The following is a 15,723-nucleotide window of genomic DNA, read 5'->3' on the forward strand; positions in this document are numbered from 1 at the left end:
TATGAGAACTTCATGGTACACAGTTGCCACAGAAGAGGACTAATTCTAATTCTGAAGCGGGGTTATTAGTGTTGGGGGGAGAGATAACTTTTTGTCTGGACCTGTAAGAAAAAGTGTTTGATCTATTTATTTCATGATAAAAAAAGATCTTTGTACAATCACAAATGGCACTATTTATTAAAAATGAATACATTTGCTATTATTACAATTGGAAAAACGTCATTAGTGTTAAGCTAGCTATGTGCAAGTGCAATTACTTTAAACAGTAATTATTGAGCTTGTGCACTGGAGAGTACTTCCATGACTCATATGCAATATCAGTTATATGAAGGGAATTCCAAAGAGAACAGGACTTGCTTAATTTTTTAGCAGCAGTAATTAACTTCTGCATATCCAGTGTAATTATTTCTATTGATTGAAGCAGAGACGATATTTTCCTATCTAAAGACAATAATCTCAGGTTACAGTATGTGCCTGTTCCCAAAATACTATTTTAAGCAGTGAGTAGAACTGTAATTTGTCAAGCAGCCTCATTTTCACCAGAGTTTTCTGCTGCTACAGCAGAGTAAAAACTTACACAGCCATAGGAGTCTCTTGATTCTGGGAGAGGAGGAAAGGTAACAAGCTGAAAATGAGAATAGTGCTCCTGCCCCTTTGTGTTAAAACCCATTAAATGCACATTTAAATAAAAATCAACAAGGATACACTCGCTACAAATTTGCACAGTATAATACCAGATGGCATTGTGCACTGAACAACCTTGTGCCTACATTCCCGCATTAAGAATACAGCCTACCTACACTGTATACAAGAAGATATTCAAAATGCAGTAAAACACTTTAGTTAATGATTTATTAAAGACCATCTGTCAGTATGAATCTTCTGTTCCCAGTTCTATGAATTCAGAAATTAACGCTCGCTCAGTCTCTTCCCCCATCCTTCTGCCAGTTCCAATTTCATATAATCCTGAAGGTATTATGGGCCTTTTGTCAGCATCTTAAATATAGTGATTTGAGTCAGATGCACTGACCATCAGGGATTGGTAATGGGATGGGAGCACTCCCTCATCTCTTGCATGCTTGTTTTCACTTGCAGTAGTTACAGACATGGGCTTTTTTTTTTTATGAGGTGGAGGCGTCCCTCCACTGGATCCTGATTTTTTCTTCCCCAGTGCAAGCAGTGGGACTGTGGATGTTGCAGAGGCCATACCACTAATACGTCTGGCTTGTCACTTGCTTGCTTGCTTATCTAATTTCTGTACTGCTTAATGTATTAAAAATATTGCTAAGCTGCGTACAAAAAAACCGAAGCAAGAACTTTCATGTTAAGCAATATTTTGTTTGACAGTTTAAACAAAATATTACAAAAATTCAGTTACCTATAAAAATGTTACATGAAGACAACATATATTGTCTTATTTTATTGTATTTATTTATATCACGCCTTTTCCCCCTAACTGGACTCGAGGCTTCTTACAACTAAAATAGGAACAGCTAAAGACGCATAGAATTTGGATGCTGGAAAGGAGCAATGTCTCCGCATCCTCTTTTAAGTGACTTCGGAGGACTCAAGCCTTTTACGGAGATGTCAAAGGTGATGCTCTTGGCTAATAATTAACAATAATTAACATTGTTGGCTAATAATTAACATTCCCACCCCTCCCACCCCCGTCTCTCTCCGCACGCAAAAAGGCAAGAAATCGGAGCACAAGCTTGCATCTTTTTCGGGTCGGGGAAAGGGCATGCAGGAGAAGGAGACGGGGAAAAATTGTGCCGGAAGTGACCATGCCACGCCGGAGCTGTGGCGCTAGGAAACCGGACTTCGGTTGCTGCGCTTGGACTCTCGCGTTTGCTTTATCTCTACGGCTTTGGCCGAATAAGGGGTTGAAAGACAGGGTAGAGCGGCCTTCTCTCCGCGGGACGGAGATTTGCTCCTCCTACTTCCGGCCCCGGAAGTGAAGGAGGAAAAAAAAAGCGGGGGCGTCGTCGTCGTCGCCATGGCAACCGCGGGAAGCCGGCGGAAGGAGCCGAGCTCAGAGGGGCGGTATCAGAACGAGCGGAAGAAGGAAAGAAGCGAGGCGGCGACGTCACGGCGGGGGCGTGGCGAGCGTTACTTTTCGCGCGGGAAATTGGGTTCTGCTGGGTGTTGATCTGAAGAGGCCGCGCGGTGAGTGGCAGGTGGCTTTGGAGGAGTGGGTTTCTGGTATGTATGTGTGTGAGAGGATTATTTATCTCTTTCGCTCCCCCTCTTCGATTTTTTTTTCCGCCCAATGTCCCCAGGCCCCAACAGTTTACTCCTGAGCGCATTTACTCAGAAGTAAGCCTGGGATGTAGCTATTAATGATAAATTAACATGTGCTATTAAGGTAAGGCGGGGAATATGCAGGGGGAATGATTTTGAGGAGATAGGGAAGTTGTTTGTAGAATTTGAACTGTTAAAACATAAAAGGGGTCAAACCATCGCAAGAAGTGTTGAATTTTTGGGAGGTTGGATGAGTTACAGTGGAATGGTATGGGGGGGTGCACGTTTTTATTCTTATTTATTTACGATTGTTACTTTGTCGAAATTTTTTTTATAAAAAGAAGTAAGCCACATTGACTTCTTTGTGGGATTTACTCTGAGGCAGGTATGCATAAGGATCACAGTCTAAATCCAGTCCATGGTCCTCCTCCCTCTGATCTACAGTGGTACCTCAGGTTACATATGCTTCAGGTTACATATGCTTCAGGTTACATACGCTTCAGGTTACAGACTCCGCTAACCCAGAAATAGTGCTTCAGGTTAAGAACTTTGCTTCAGGATGAGAACAGAAATCGTGCTCTGGTGGCAGCAGGAGGCCCCATTAGCTAAAGTGGTGCTTCAGGTTAAGAACAGTTTCAGGTTAAGTACGGACCTTCGGAAAGAATTAAGTACTTAACCTGAGGTACCACTGTATATGTTATCTTGCTTCTGCCTCTCCCACCACAACCTGCAATCTGTGCATGTGATGCAGCTAATACATCTTTAAAAATTGAATCTTGAAATTCTTCTGACTTTGTCTATAGACCTAAAATAAATAAAAGAAAGTCTTTTTTCTTTAGTGTACCATTGGGATCTATGTTCTGAAGTGTGGTTAACATTTGAACCAGCTTTTATTACTGTTTAGTTATATCCTAAACTTTTTGTGATTCTGTTTGTCCTCTTACAGGTTTACAGGGAGAAAATGCAGTTTACTGGAAGCAGCAGGCGGAAGTTGTTGAAGGTGGTGGCTGATAGACAGGATCAATACCCTCTTAGCCTTCAGTTCTACCTGCAGCCTCCCACTGAAAATATATCTCTAATAGAATTTGAAAGTTTTGCTGTTGACAGACTCAAATGTGAGTAAACGTGTAGACTAGAACAAACCTTGAATTTTCAGAATGGTTGATTATGTGTTTTTGTGAAATATTCTTATGTGACGCTTACTCACCCTCAACATTTTCAGGATCATAGAGTTAAGACATTAAAGAGTTATTTTCGGTATGGCTATCATTTATACTTTTATGTAAGTTTGTTATAATCAGTTGTCAAATTATTTTCCCCCAACCACTTTTCAGATATGTATTTTCAGACGCATCTTAGATACTCAGTGCTACATTTCAAATCTGTCATTGTCTTGTTCTTTGCAGTACTCAAAGTAGTAGAGAACTTGGGTGTCAGTTATGTGAAAGGTTCAGATGATTATAATAGAAAGCTGGCATCCGAAATTCGGGCTCTTAAATTTCCGTATAAGGTAAGTAAAACTGAATAATTAACACTGAGTATAAACTTCATATTTCTGTGTAGTTGTGGCCACTGGAAGAAATAATTTTAGAGATATAGTAGTGTTGGTAGATTAAAATGGTTGCACTAGGTCTTGCCCATGACATGTATGGTGGTGGTGGTGGTGATAATATTAATTACTATTATTTTATTATTTATACCTCGCCCATCTGATTTTGTTTCCCTAGCCACTCTGGACAGCTTACAACACATAAAAAATTGTAAAACATTACACATAAAAAATTTCCTGATACAGGGTTGCCTTCAGATGTCTTCTAAAAGTCAGATAGTTGCTTATTTCCTTGACATCTGATGTGAGGGCATTCCACAGGGCAGGCACCTCTACCGAGAAGGCCCTCAGCTTGGTTCCCTGTAACCTCACTTCTTGCAGTGAGGGAACCGCCAGAAGGCCCTTGGCGCTGGACCTCAGTGTCCAAGCAGAACGATGGGGGTGGAGATGCTCTTGATGTCCAGTATAGGGTTCCCTGTACAAAAGACCACCAAAGGTGTCTAATAACTTGCATATAAAAAGTGATAACATAGAAAGAACATACTAAATAAAATGAAATAGGCAGTGGCAGGTAAAAACTATCAGTTGAAAAAAAAGAAAATCAAATGTTGAAAAAGCCAGATAGTAGCAAACAGATGAAATGCCTACTGAAATTCAAATGACAAAGTACTACCAGAAAGGTGAAGGAATAAATCTTTCTGGGCAGAGTGTTCCAAAGCTATGTCCCATAATGAAGAATGCATTGTATGCTTTCCTGTAATTTTGCATCTGGCCATGATTTTGTCCCTGATCAAGTTGATGGATCTTGTTTGGTAGTAAAAAACCCCAGCATAGATTCCGGAAGCCTGCATTGTGCCCACTACTGACCTGTAGAATTGAGGTAGCAATCCTTATGCCAGGATGTAAACTCAGTGGACTTACTTCTAAGTAGATATGCATAAGATTGTGCTGCAAGTCTATTTATTTTAAAAGTTATTTATAATAAAGTATTTTTTGTGGTTGTTACAGTATATTATATGATTGTTCTTTACATGCTTTTTTGTAATTTAGGCTTTGGCTGAAGAGGATTATGATGCAAGAAGAAAAGATCACATTTCTCATTTCATATTGCGTCTTGCCTACTGCCAATCGTAGGTATTGTTTGTCCAGTTACTGTTTAATTGCATGTAATAAGCACAAACATCATGTTGTGGATTTTAAGATTTGAGAAAGTGTATTTCATAACCATTTGTTGATCCACATTCCAAGATCTTTTAGGATTAATCTTATTTGGGAAACACTGCTAATTTCAGAATGAAAATCATCATGGCCGAGTTGAAACGTCCCATCCAATTATTGTTACAAATGCTTCACAATGGTTTGGCATGTTGTCCAGATTAACAAACTATAATTAAAGCTATCACTTCATCTCTGGAGGCAGCTGCACCATGGAGAAGGGAGTAAGCTTAGGAACCTGAACTTTGAAAGACTGGAAAACCAAGCAGATAAGCAATTCCAAACCATGGTTTTCCTGTTCATTTGGAAGTTCACACCATGAGTTGGGTTCTAAATTATTGTTAGCGAAAGCCATGACTTGTTGAGCTGTCTGAATTGAGCCTGTTTCTTGGCATTGCTTGTGGGGAGAGATAAGTGTCAATTGCAATGTGTTAAAAAGGACATATATTTGTATAGTGTTGTGTGTGTGTCTTTTAAGGAAAAAAACAGCAACACAACTTATCAATAAAATAACTTTACCCGTTAATATGGTGTTACAATTAAATACTGAAAACTGTTATAAAGAGGGAGGCATTCAGACTTCTTAAAGAGACTCTTTCTAGGAAGCGGGTAACCATTTCCAGTTTAATCAGTGACCATCTAGGTCTTTTAAGATGCAAGCTTATTATATTTTAATTGATGTTAGCTGCATTAGCCTTGGACTTTTCGGCAAAAGCTTGAAGTCTTTATTTAAAAGCATTAAACTGATCTTTATTTTAAAAGCCACATATCCTCTGTCAACTTGATGAGGTAACTTTGGACATTATTTTTCAGTGAATCTGGTGGCATGATGGTAATGAAAAATAAAGCGGTTCACCTGCTGGATTTTAGTAGTCCAATAGTGCCACCAAGAGGCAAAAGCTTACATTGTCACTGCTTTTATTCACAAATATTTTCCAGGGTTTTTGTCTCTCTCTCTTTCTCTCTTTCTCTCTTTCTCTCTCCCCCCCCCCCCATTTTCCAGTTTTCTAAATTGCACAGTTCTCAACATATAAAAGTTTCTGCTGGTGGCATGAGCCAAGGGCATCTGAACAACAGGAGAGCTGAGAAGAGAAGCATTGCTGATGTCTTTTTATCTCTTTTATCTCTTATCTCTTGGCTCTGTCAGAACACATTGCCCTCTTACGTTTTTCAGAACCACACATGCTGCTTAAACACTTTCCCTTCCCAACCCAGCCACAACTGTGCAGTATTTTTTCTGCTGCCACCATTGCTGCAGGAACAACAGCAGCGCTTCCTTCCTTCCTAGAACAGCATTTTAGTGGTGGGTGGGCACTGGTGCCACTTTTGAATAGGAACAAACCATATATCCTTGGTGGTTGCTGCTGTATTAATTTATCCAAATTGTGCGTGCCCTCTCTCGATATATATATTCAGTATATATGAATATGCTATTTAAAAGCTGCACCAGCACCCAACCAGGGTAGCAATGGTTAACCCAGGGTCCATTGTGGAAGTCAGTGAGTAGTGATGCAGCTGGGTCAGGCTAGTGAGAAACCCTCATGAACATCCACGGATCCCTCAGCCAGTGCCTGACCTGGCCAACCAGTGCCACAAGACTTTTTAACACACACACTCACACTCTGCCACCATTCTAAATGAACATGCACTTGGATGTTCTCAAATGTTGTAGGAGCTACTCATTATGGAGTGGAAGAGACTCCTTTTGTCCAGGTAGAAGAACGTAAGAGAAGCAAATAGCATAATAAAGAGCAATGAAAACTATTTCGTTAAAAATAAAATATATAGGAAATGCTGATCCAGAAGTAGAAACTGGAATGTTGTAGGAAGATTTCAGGTTACATTTTTGTTCATTTGACTTTCAAAGAAAAACTACCGTATTTTTCACCCCATAGGACGCACCTAGGTTTTTTTTTGGGGGGGGGAGGGAATAAAGAAAAAAAAATTATCCCCCCCCCGGCACGGGTGAAGCCCGAGCTTCCCTCGACCCCAGCCCCCAGAACAGGCTGCTGCCTGCAAGCCTTGCGAGCCCGGCGCGCGAGGCTTGCTGACATCTGCCCGAAGCACGGGGCGGGCTCCGCAGCTCGCCCCGTGCTTCGGACTGCAGGCTGCCGCCCCAAGCCTTGCGCGCCCTGAAGCCTGGAGAGCGAGAGGGGTCGGTGCGCACCGATGCCTCTCGCTCTCCAGGCTTCAGCCAAAGCCTGCATTCGCCCCATAGGACGCACACACATTTCCCCTTCATTTTTGGAGGGGGAAAAGTGTGTCCTATAGGGCGAAAAATACGGTATGTAGAGAACTGCAGTTATGTGTTTTTAAAAATAACTAAACATATTTCAGCATGTGTTTCATGTTCCATCGCAGGGAGGAGCTTAGGCGGTGGTTTATCCAGCAAGAAATGGATCTTTTCCGCTACAGATTCACCCAGCTAAGTGGAGAATTGACTAAAAAGTTCCTTGAAAATGTCAGCTTGTCATATGATGCTGTAAGTTTCACAACTTTGAATTACAGTGTACGTGGTAGTGTTGAAATGCTTAATATCCGAATGGAAGACTGAACAAAGTTTGTAATCTCTTTCCCGCACACCCCCTGCCATTCCTTTTTGACCATAATGCATGTTTGGGCTGCCGTGCTTGTCAGTAGAAAGCCACTTGGTCTCCAGCCATGCCTCATAATGAATCTTCTACTGTATTGCTTTTCTGAGGATCTTGAGTACGGTTCTTCCTGGTACGACAGCAGGAAAGATGTGACTATGTAGTACGCAAACCAAATGCTATACAGCTGTCCAAATCCATATTCTGGCTCTGAGTTTTACAAATTGATGTTCCATCTATGAAGATGCATCTCAAACAGATTGACTAATTTCTACGGGCAAGCTTTGTTTTTGGGTGAAAAACACATTCACGTTAGGTTGTAAAATGCACACTGTCAACAGCTTTATCTGGGGTTTTCGAATTTACTAGGTGTATTTTTCTTAAGATGTAATGCTCTCACTGAAAAATCTACGCTAATAGGCGACACCTATGAAGGGAATAGTAGAGATGATATACCTAATTCATAATCTTAACCTGTGAAGGGAATGATAGAGATGATGCACCTAATTAATTAATTTTACTGATTAGTGTGTGTACCACATTGACAGGCAGCCATCATTTTACAGGGGTGATGGGTGTCTTGGAGATAGTTTAGAGACGGGATGGGGGGGGGAACCTGTGGCCTTATGGACTTGACTGGACTCCATCTTCCAGCATCTCCAGCCATCATGACCAGTGGTCAAGAGTTGATGGCAGTTAGGAGTGGCAGATGAAGATGATGGACTATGCGGAGTTAGCTAAACTGACTGTTAGGATCCGGAACCAGGGTGACCTGGTTCCAAAGCGAATGGAGTAAATTTATTGAGTATTTGAAAGGTCATTGTAAAAATGCAAAGACACTAGCAGGACTGAAATAAATCTTGTAACGTAATGTAAAAATAGTATCTGACCATGGACAAAAAAGGACTTGATATAAACAGAAGGACAGAAACTGGCAGTTAAAATACGCATACAGTTTACTAGAAATTGGAAAACGAGTTGAAGGGATGGAGGGAAGTCACGAGCTCGGCGGAGCAAATGTATTTGAAATGTATGTGAAAAGTTGCTATATTTTGTGTTTAAAAAAGAAAACCAATAAAAAAATATTATTTTTAAAAAACAGTTGATGGCAGTTGGGTCCAGCCACATCGCACAGCTTGTACTCAATGAGGAGTGAGCTTATCCACAAACCCCATTTGGGATGTCACACTAAGCCAAACCTTGGCTTAGCTCAGTGTGGCACGATAGCAAAAAAGGACTGGGGAGGAGCAAAGTAGCTGCAGCCTGTATGGCCATGTGTTAGCACTAGGCCATGGTTTGGCTTAGTGTGACGTGTGAATTAGCCTGTACGCTAACACCAGATCCTTGCATACTAAGGGTGAGATTCAGCTCATGAGTCCTATCAGTGGAAGCCTGAACAAGGACTTCAGCTTGTTCAGTAGGGCTTCCCTTCCTGTAAGCCCCCTGAATTGGTTCAAGAGTGTGTGTCAGCAGAGCCTCCAGAGCAGCTTTCAGGGAGACTGATGGAATGGTTAACAAAGCAAACAGTCAAATTCCTCCCCAAGTAGAAATCACCCCCCTCCAAAAAGCACTTAAGAAAGGTTGTGTGAAGGGGATGGGTTAAAATGAAGTTTGCGAAGTTTGGCTGACAAAGTTGCTACAGAATTGTACAAGAGAATGGTGAAGGTTAACAAGATCTGTACGAAGGTTTCTCTTTGGTTATACTTGTGTTTCTTAAGGAAAGGTTAACCCTCCCAACAGCAACCAACCCAAGAAACAATATGTGAGAGGCTTCAGTTCAAATCCTTTGACAAATGGCAGAATACATTTGTTTTTTTAAAAACCCTTTGGGGTAGTAGAAACGGTGTTGCAGTTTATCTTTTTGAGTTGCATCCTGGGAAGCTGGAACAGTATTTGCAGTATCGCTGTTTTCAGAGCAACCCAGACAAGGTGCTCTCTAAGGGCCTACCCGGACTTAGCTAAGAAGTGGAGGGAAAATGGGCCCCTTTCTCTTTCACTCAACAGAAGAGAGACAAATTCCCCCTCTGTTTTTACCAGGCAATGGGGAAGGGATCCTTCCCATTTTCTAATCTTTCTTTTAAACTTTTTAGAGACTTGTTCAAGAAAGGTTAGAAAAGGGGAAGGAAGCCTTTCCCACTGCCTACATGGGTTGCCACCGAGCCTAAATGCGCAAGGTGTCAAAAGGTTATTTTGCTCCTTTTTCAACCTTTTTCCCAATCCACTTTCAGTTCCTAGAAGTGCTTCAGAGTGTTTCAGCACTTCAGGAAGGCTGTTGGCTGCTTGTGGAATGACTGACCCTAGACCATTAACTAGGCTTAAAAAATATTATTTTTGTTGTTGTTGTTATTAAACATGGATACTCCTTTTTATTTTTAAAACTTTTGCAGTTGTGATTGTAGCCAGTGAAAATGGCAAGGTACAGTACAATTGAAGTTTATAGTTCTGTTGGTACTAATATTGTTTCTGAGATATAATATTATTGACTGAATGTCTTCCATAAGGCAATCTACTGCTTGAACTTTACTGACTCCTGAATTTGTATTTAAATACAACTGTATTTAAGCGCTCGTGCACACACTCACAATTTTTTTTTTGTTAAGAGTACATTGCAGTGCACTATCGGGGGAGGAAAAATTGTGTCCTGGAATAGTCAGATGGAGGAGCTAATGCTCTACAATGCAGTTACTGGCCGGCTGTGCCAAAAATTGAGGGTGGGTAGCAGAAGTCAGTAAAGTTCAGTTTTTCCCCAGGTAGCTGCTCTTTGATTTTGTTGTGATTTTCAACAAAAAGTCTTTGGAGAGGTTTGTTAAGTAGTGCAAATGGCAGTGCTTCAGTTTCCTGTTTTTATCACTGAATAGTTCTGAAAAGAGCAGGCATCTTTATTTCACTTTCAAACCTTTCTAATTGAGCAGTAGAGGGATATAAGTGCACACTGATAATTCAGCATCTCAGTGAGTGGAATGTTCTTGACTTTCTGTGAAAGCAACAAAAGGGTAACTGTGCTTTGACAGCAGTTAATTAAAAGCTTAAAGTGCCTGGTATCTCCTGTGCTTTGATTTGCCTAGCTGAAGCGTGGCTTCTAACCTATTTGAATTCCAGTAGTTGGATCAAAACCACTTGGTTTTTATGATGGTGGTTTTTTTTTGCTTTTGTTGTGGAGATTAGTGTCTACATAATACATTTCTAAAATGGCAGCTGTTAGTATTCACTTCCAGCAATTCAGTGGGAACTTGAGCTAGAAAACCTTATTTTCAGCAAGATGCCCTACCCATATTTTTTTGGCCAGGTGTTGCAAACAGGTTGGGCAAGCCCAGCCAGAGGCATAGAAAAGGAGTTGCCTTAAATCTCTTGTGGTGAACCAGTTCCTGGCCCAGAAACAGAATTGAGTTCTATTGATTCCCATGGGAATCTTCTCTATTGGTTTTGGAAAGCACGCAAGTACAAATAAGTAATGTAAATGTCTGACATGAAAACATAGGCCAGAAAGCCAAAGAAGAAAGTTTTTGATCTTAATAATAATAATAATAATAATAATGATAGTTATTATTAATACCCCGCCCATCTGGCTGGGTTTCCCTAGCCACTCTGCACAGCTTACAGCATATCTTGAAGATGGAGTCCAGGTAAAAAAAATAATCACACAGAATCACAAAATTGTAAGTTGGAAGGGACTGGTCCTGCTCCCTGCAATGCAAAAATCCTACCCGCATCTATCCCTGCATGGGCTTAAGCCACCAACCTTCTGGAAGCAATCTTAGTGGTCTAGGTTTTGCAATGCTTCATCTTATCTTTATTACTCTCTGCTGACTAACCAAGGGCCATAAGATTCATTAAGGGCCATTGGACTTCGCTTTTTAATTCATCAGCAGTGGCTGTTGCTACCTGCCCAGCATCCCGCAGCCATGTCGTCATTCCCTTTTGGTTTGTTTCTCTTAAAAAGCAAGCAAACAGGCGGGGGTTGAAAGGAGTGACAATCACCTTCCCCTTGTTTGCCACCCGCTGCAGCCCAATACGCAGCTTCATTTGTGAGCTGCCTAGCAACCTTCCATTTGAACTCTGCTCACCAGCAGTGGTGGCTGCTAGCCCGCCGTTCCTCTCAGGGCTCCTCTCTGTAAGCATTCACCAACCCCCAGTGAATTTTAAAGGATGGGGGAAATAAATGTTAATTAGAAGGAAGACGAACGATAAAGAGTAATAGTGACAGTTGTCCAAGCAGCCCTAGAAATGTCATGGGCAATAAAGAGAGGCCCTGAAGTACTATAATTAACATCCCCATTGAATGATGGTGAGAAACGTCTAATCCTAGATTAATGGTTTAGTAGTAGTCTGCACCAATTAGTTGATTTAAGCTTGCAGCCCTACAAAAATGGAAATGTGATTAGAAAACAAAATTATGAGTTTAATTACAGGAATTGTTATTAGGATTTTAGACACCAGGTTCTTGAAATCTGTTGGTACATTTAAAAAGAAAGTTGGCGTCCATGCTAGTTTCTTTTTTCCCTTGGAAAGAGCTTCATTTCAAAATAACTTATCCAACTATCAAGATGCTATAGGAGGCAGTTTAAAACTGGTATCGATGGTCAGGCAATGCTTGAGTGAAAAGCTGAGTTTTAATAACTGATGGAAACCTCACCTGCAGGTATTGGCGGTGGGGGTGAGGGGAATTTATTCCACGAAAAAAGGATGCCAGTGTGGAGAATGTTCACCTCTGTGCTATCACAATGTAGAGTTCCTTAGGCTGCAACACAGTCAACAGGGTATCCGTCTGAAGATCTTAAACATATCTTCTCATGGTGTTGGGTTGGTTGAAATGATTTTGGGGTGATGGCAGGACTGCTAATTGTGGAATATCCAGGAGCCTTGGGAAGCAACTATGGAAGAACTTCTAAAGGCCTTCCTTATGGGGCTCTATTCCATTCCAGCTTGCTTAATGGTGCATAAGGCTCCTTATTGTAAAACCTTGGGAACCATGGGAAGGTACTCGGTTTCTGTTTTTACAACTCAAAGGCTTAGTTTTGAGGATGGAGGATGTTGAAGTGGGGAGGGAAATAGAACACAACTTCTTAATGCTACTTCCATTTTTGTTTCTTAACACTTCATACTTCATGTACCTAATTCAAATAGTTACTTCCTCATTCGGATGAGTCGTCTTCCTTTTTCATTCCTTTTCCTTTAATAGTACACCTGAGTTCCACATTTTTGCAAGGCTTAGCTTAGATGCCTCATTTATTTTAACATTGTAACTAAGAGATCTTCTCTTATAATGTTTTCAGTGAATTTCAAGGTCAATAACTTTTGTTTTAGATTCCAAAATCCGAAAAGATGAACATTGGAGAGAAGCTAAGAAACTCGACTCCTGGTTTGGGTGGTGTTAAAATAGAAGAGTTTGTCTTTTATAAGGTAAGTGAGCAGGCTGAGGTGGTGGCAGCATTTTGTATAAATGAAAAAATCTGTACAGTGGTACCTCGGGTTAAGAACCACTTTAGCTAATGGGGCCTCCCACTGCCGCCGCTCCGTCGTGCGATTTCTGTTCTCATCCTGAAGCATCTGTAACCCAAGGTACCACTATATTTTCATTCTCATAACCTCAATTTCCCAACCCATTTGGGCAAATAGTGCTACTACTTCATTTTCTAATTGCTTCTGCCCACAGTTCTTATGTATATGACTTGCCTTAAAGGAAATGATTTGCCAATGTATATAGTAATCCTAAACTGCAAATATCTATGCAGTTAAGCAGATGATGTATTTCCCTGGGTGGAAGTTGGGTAAAACAAATACTGGGCTGCATTCGAGTACGCTGTTCTGTTACTAGAAGCCAGCACAAGGATTCCTCCTAATGCAATGGGTCTTTCCTCCTGTGCCCCTCGTACCTCCCTCAGATCCACTGTAGAGGCTTGAGAGAACTTCCAGAACAACATGTGGATCGGGGGGAAGAAGGCAAGCAACTCCTTAGTGCTAAAAGTTGAATTCCACCCATTATACCCAGAAGGAAAGTAATCTTTGTGAAATGATTGCTAAAGGAATCTTCCCAAATTTCGACTTGGAAGCACTGTTGTTTCACCTTAGGCTTCTGAGGACCAGTGAGTGTGCTAAAAAAAAAAAGGAAAAAAAAGAGGTGTTTATCAAAAATGGCCTAGCCTGTCCCTTTCAGAGATTACATCTGCCTTTTCTGTCTTTCAGGTTCCTTTCTGTGATGCTGTGGATTTAGTCCGTGTGAGAAAAGTTTACCTTCATGGCGGCTATGCCTATGTACCTCAGCAAGATTTTGTTACCATTGTTCTGAACAATTACAGAACCAAACTGTCAAAAGCCCTGGCAGTAAGTATTTTTCTTCCTAATTTGCTCTGTGTTTTACACTCCCTTTTCGGTTTTCATTTTTATAAATGGTAACATTCCATTCAGCCTGCGAAAGGTGATTGGGATAGGGCATGGGGATTTGTCTTTCAGGATTTGAGAAGTACTTCAACTGCTTCGTCTTTTTCTTTTTTTAAAAAAAGCTTCTTATTCTCATTATGTAAGACTTCACCTTACTGTACATTGTAAAATTGGAGCCTTTCTGCTTGAGATGGCATTAGTAATACACAGTGGTTTTATACGGCAGTTCTTATTGACAAGCAGTTTTCCACTCGCTCCATTTCAGCAAACTTCAGAATAATATTAGGAACAGGTAGAGGAACAGGGGCAGAAATATATATTTTTTTATATTGTAATTTTATCCTGTGAACCACCCTGAGACTCGCAGGTATAGGGCGGTATACAAATTTAATAAATAACAATACAGTGGTACTTCGGGTTACAGACACCTCGGGTTGCAGATACTTCAGGTTACAGACTCCGCTAACCCGGAAGTAGTATTTCGGGTTTAGAACTTTACCTCAGGATGAGAACGGAAATCACGCGGCGGCGGCGGGAGGCCCCATTAGCTAAAGTGGTACCTCAGGTTAAGAACAGTTTCAGGTTAAGAATGGACCTCCGGAACGAATTAAGTTCTTAACCCGAGGTACCACCATAATACTAAATAGTGATGCTTGTTTTTCAACTTGCTTGCTATTCAGTCAGCTGTATTACTCTTAGAGACAGAATAAATATTGTTGCTTGGGGAAGGATTTGTTGCCAGCACACTCTTAAAAAAATAAATAAATCCGTATAGTTCTCATCTGGACAAGTCACTTTGGTGCTGCTGATGCAGCTGTTTGACTTCATCCCCAGAGGCTCATTCTATCGTCTCTTGAGACAGACGGATGCCAACAACAACTTATTAATGCAATCCTGAAATGTAGTGTCCAGAACTTCCAAATCAAGGTTGGAGCGATGCTGAGTATAACTGTTTTTTGTGTGCGTCTTGAAAACATGATTGTTACTACAAGTAAAAAAAATGAATTCTGCCATTTCTGTGACAGCATCAGTGTTGACTCTTGCTTAGTTTGCCATTCTCAAAAGTGTTGGCTATCTGGTCATTAATTCTGTAATCTTCATGTAGGAGAGAGTTGCAGTCCACAGTTTGTCCAGAGTTTTCATTTTGCCATTATCCTAGTTGTCCAATTTTCAGCTGGTCCTTCCCATCTTTCTATCATCTGCAAATTTGACTGCTTCTGTCTTTTTTTAAGTGCAGTTTTTCAAGCCATCATACATTAATGATTGCTAGCATTTAACCTTTAAAAAAGTAGTTTCTGCAGCTTAGCCACTTTCTTGCTTGTTCATCATGTATTAATAGCTTTTAAAAAAGAAATTCCAAACACTGTAAGAAGTAGGTGAGATAGTTTCTGAAAGATAAGGAGCTATAGTGGAAAGTTCAAATCAATATAACGGTTCTCCTGTGTCTGCATTAATGGAAGTGGCTTTGAAGAGGATCTTATTCTTTGTTTCTCTGCTCGTGGCCAAGGTTTCTTTGTGCTTCAGAATTAACTCGTTCCTTCAGGCATAAGACTTGATGTTTTTTACAGCGCTAGTGTATCACAGCGACTTAAAAGGCTGAGACGTGAACTGGGAAGCTTGTAGTTTTGCAAGGTTTTTACAAGGTTATTTGTACAGATAACATGCAAATGGTTTGGGTCCGTTGGTGCTGTTGCACAGATAGCATTTCCACTGACCCCTCCAGTTTTTGTTAACTAGCATGATTCTGCT

At 40.8% G+C, this 15,723-nt stretch overlaps 1 protein-coding gene across 1 annotated transcript in view; it reads left to right on the forward strand.

Moving 5' to 3' along the window:
- PRIM2 (DNA primase subunit 2) overlaps window positions 1-15,723 on the forward strand; it is a gene marked incomplete at its 5' end in the record, with an annotated part of 62,893 nt that overhangs the window by 2,008 nt on the left and 45,162 nt on the right. The window contains 6 exon segments of the mRNA XM_083495872.1: window positions 3,188-3,356; window positions 3,648-3,751; window positions 4,841-4,920; window positions 7,367-7,487; window positions 12,901-12,996; window positions 13,780-13,917. Of these exon segments, the coding sequence (XP_083351998.1) occupies window positions 3,188-3,356; window positions 3,648-3,751; window positions 4,841-4,920; window positions 7,367-7,487; window positions 12,901-12,996; window positions 13,780-13,917 (708 nt within the window).

The sequence above is a fragment of the Podarcis liolepis genome, assembly GCF_965112155.1.
Source record: "Podarcis liolepis genome assembly, chromosome: 3".
Lineage (NCBI taxonomy): Eukaryota > Metazoa > Chordata > Lepidosauria > Squamata > Lacertidae > Podarcis > Podarcis liolepis.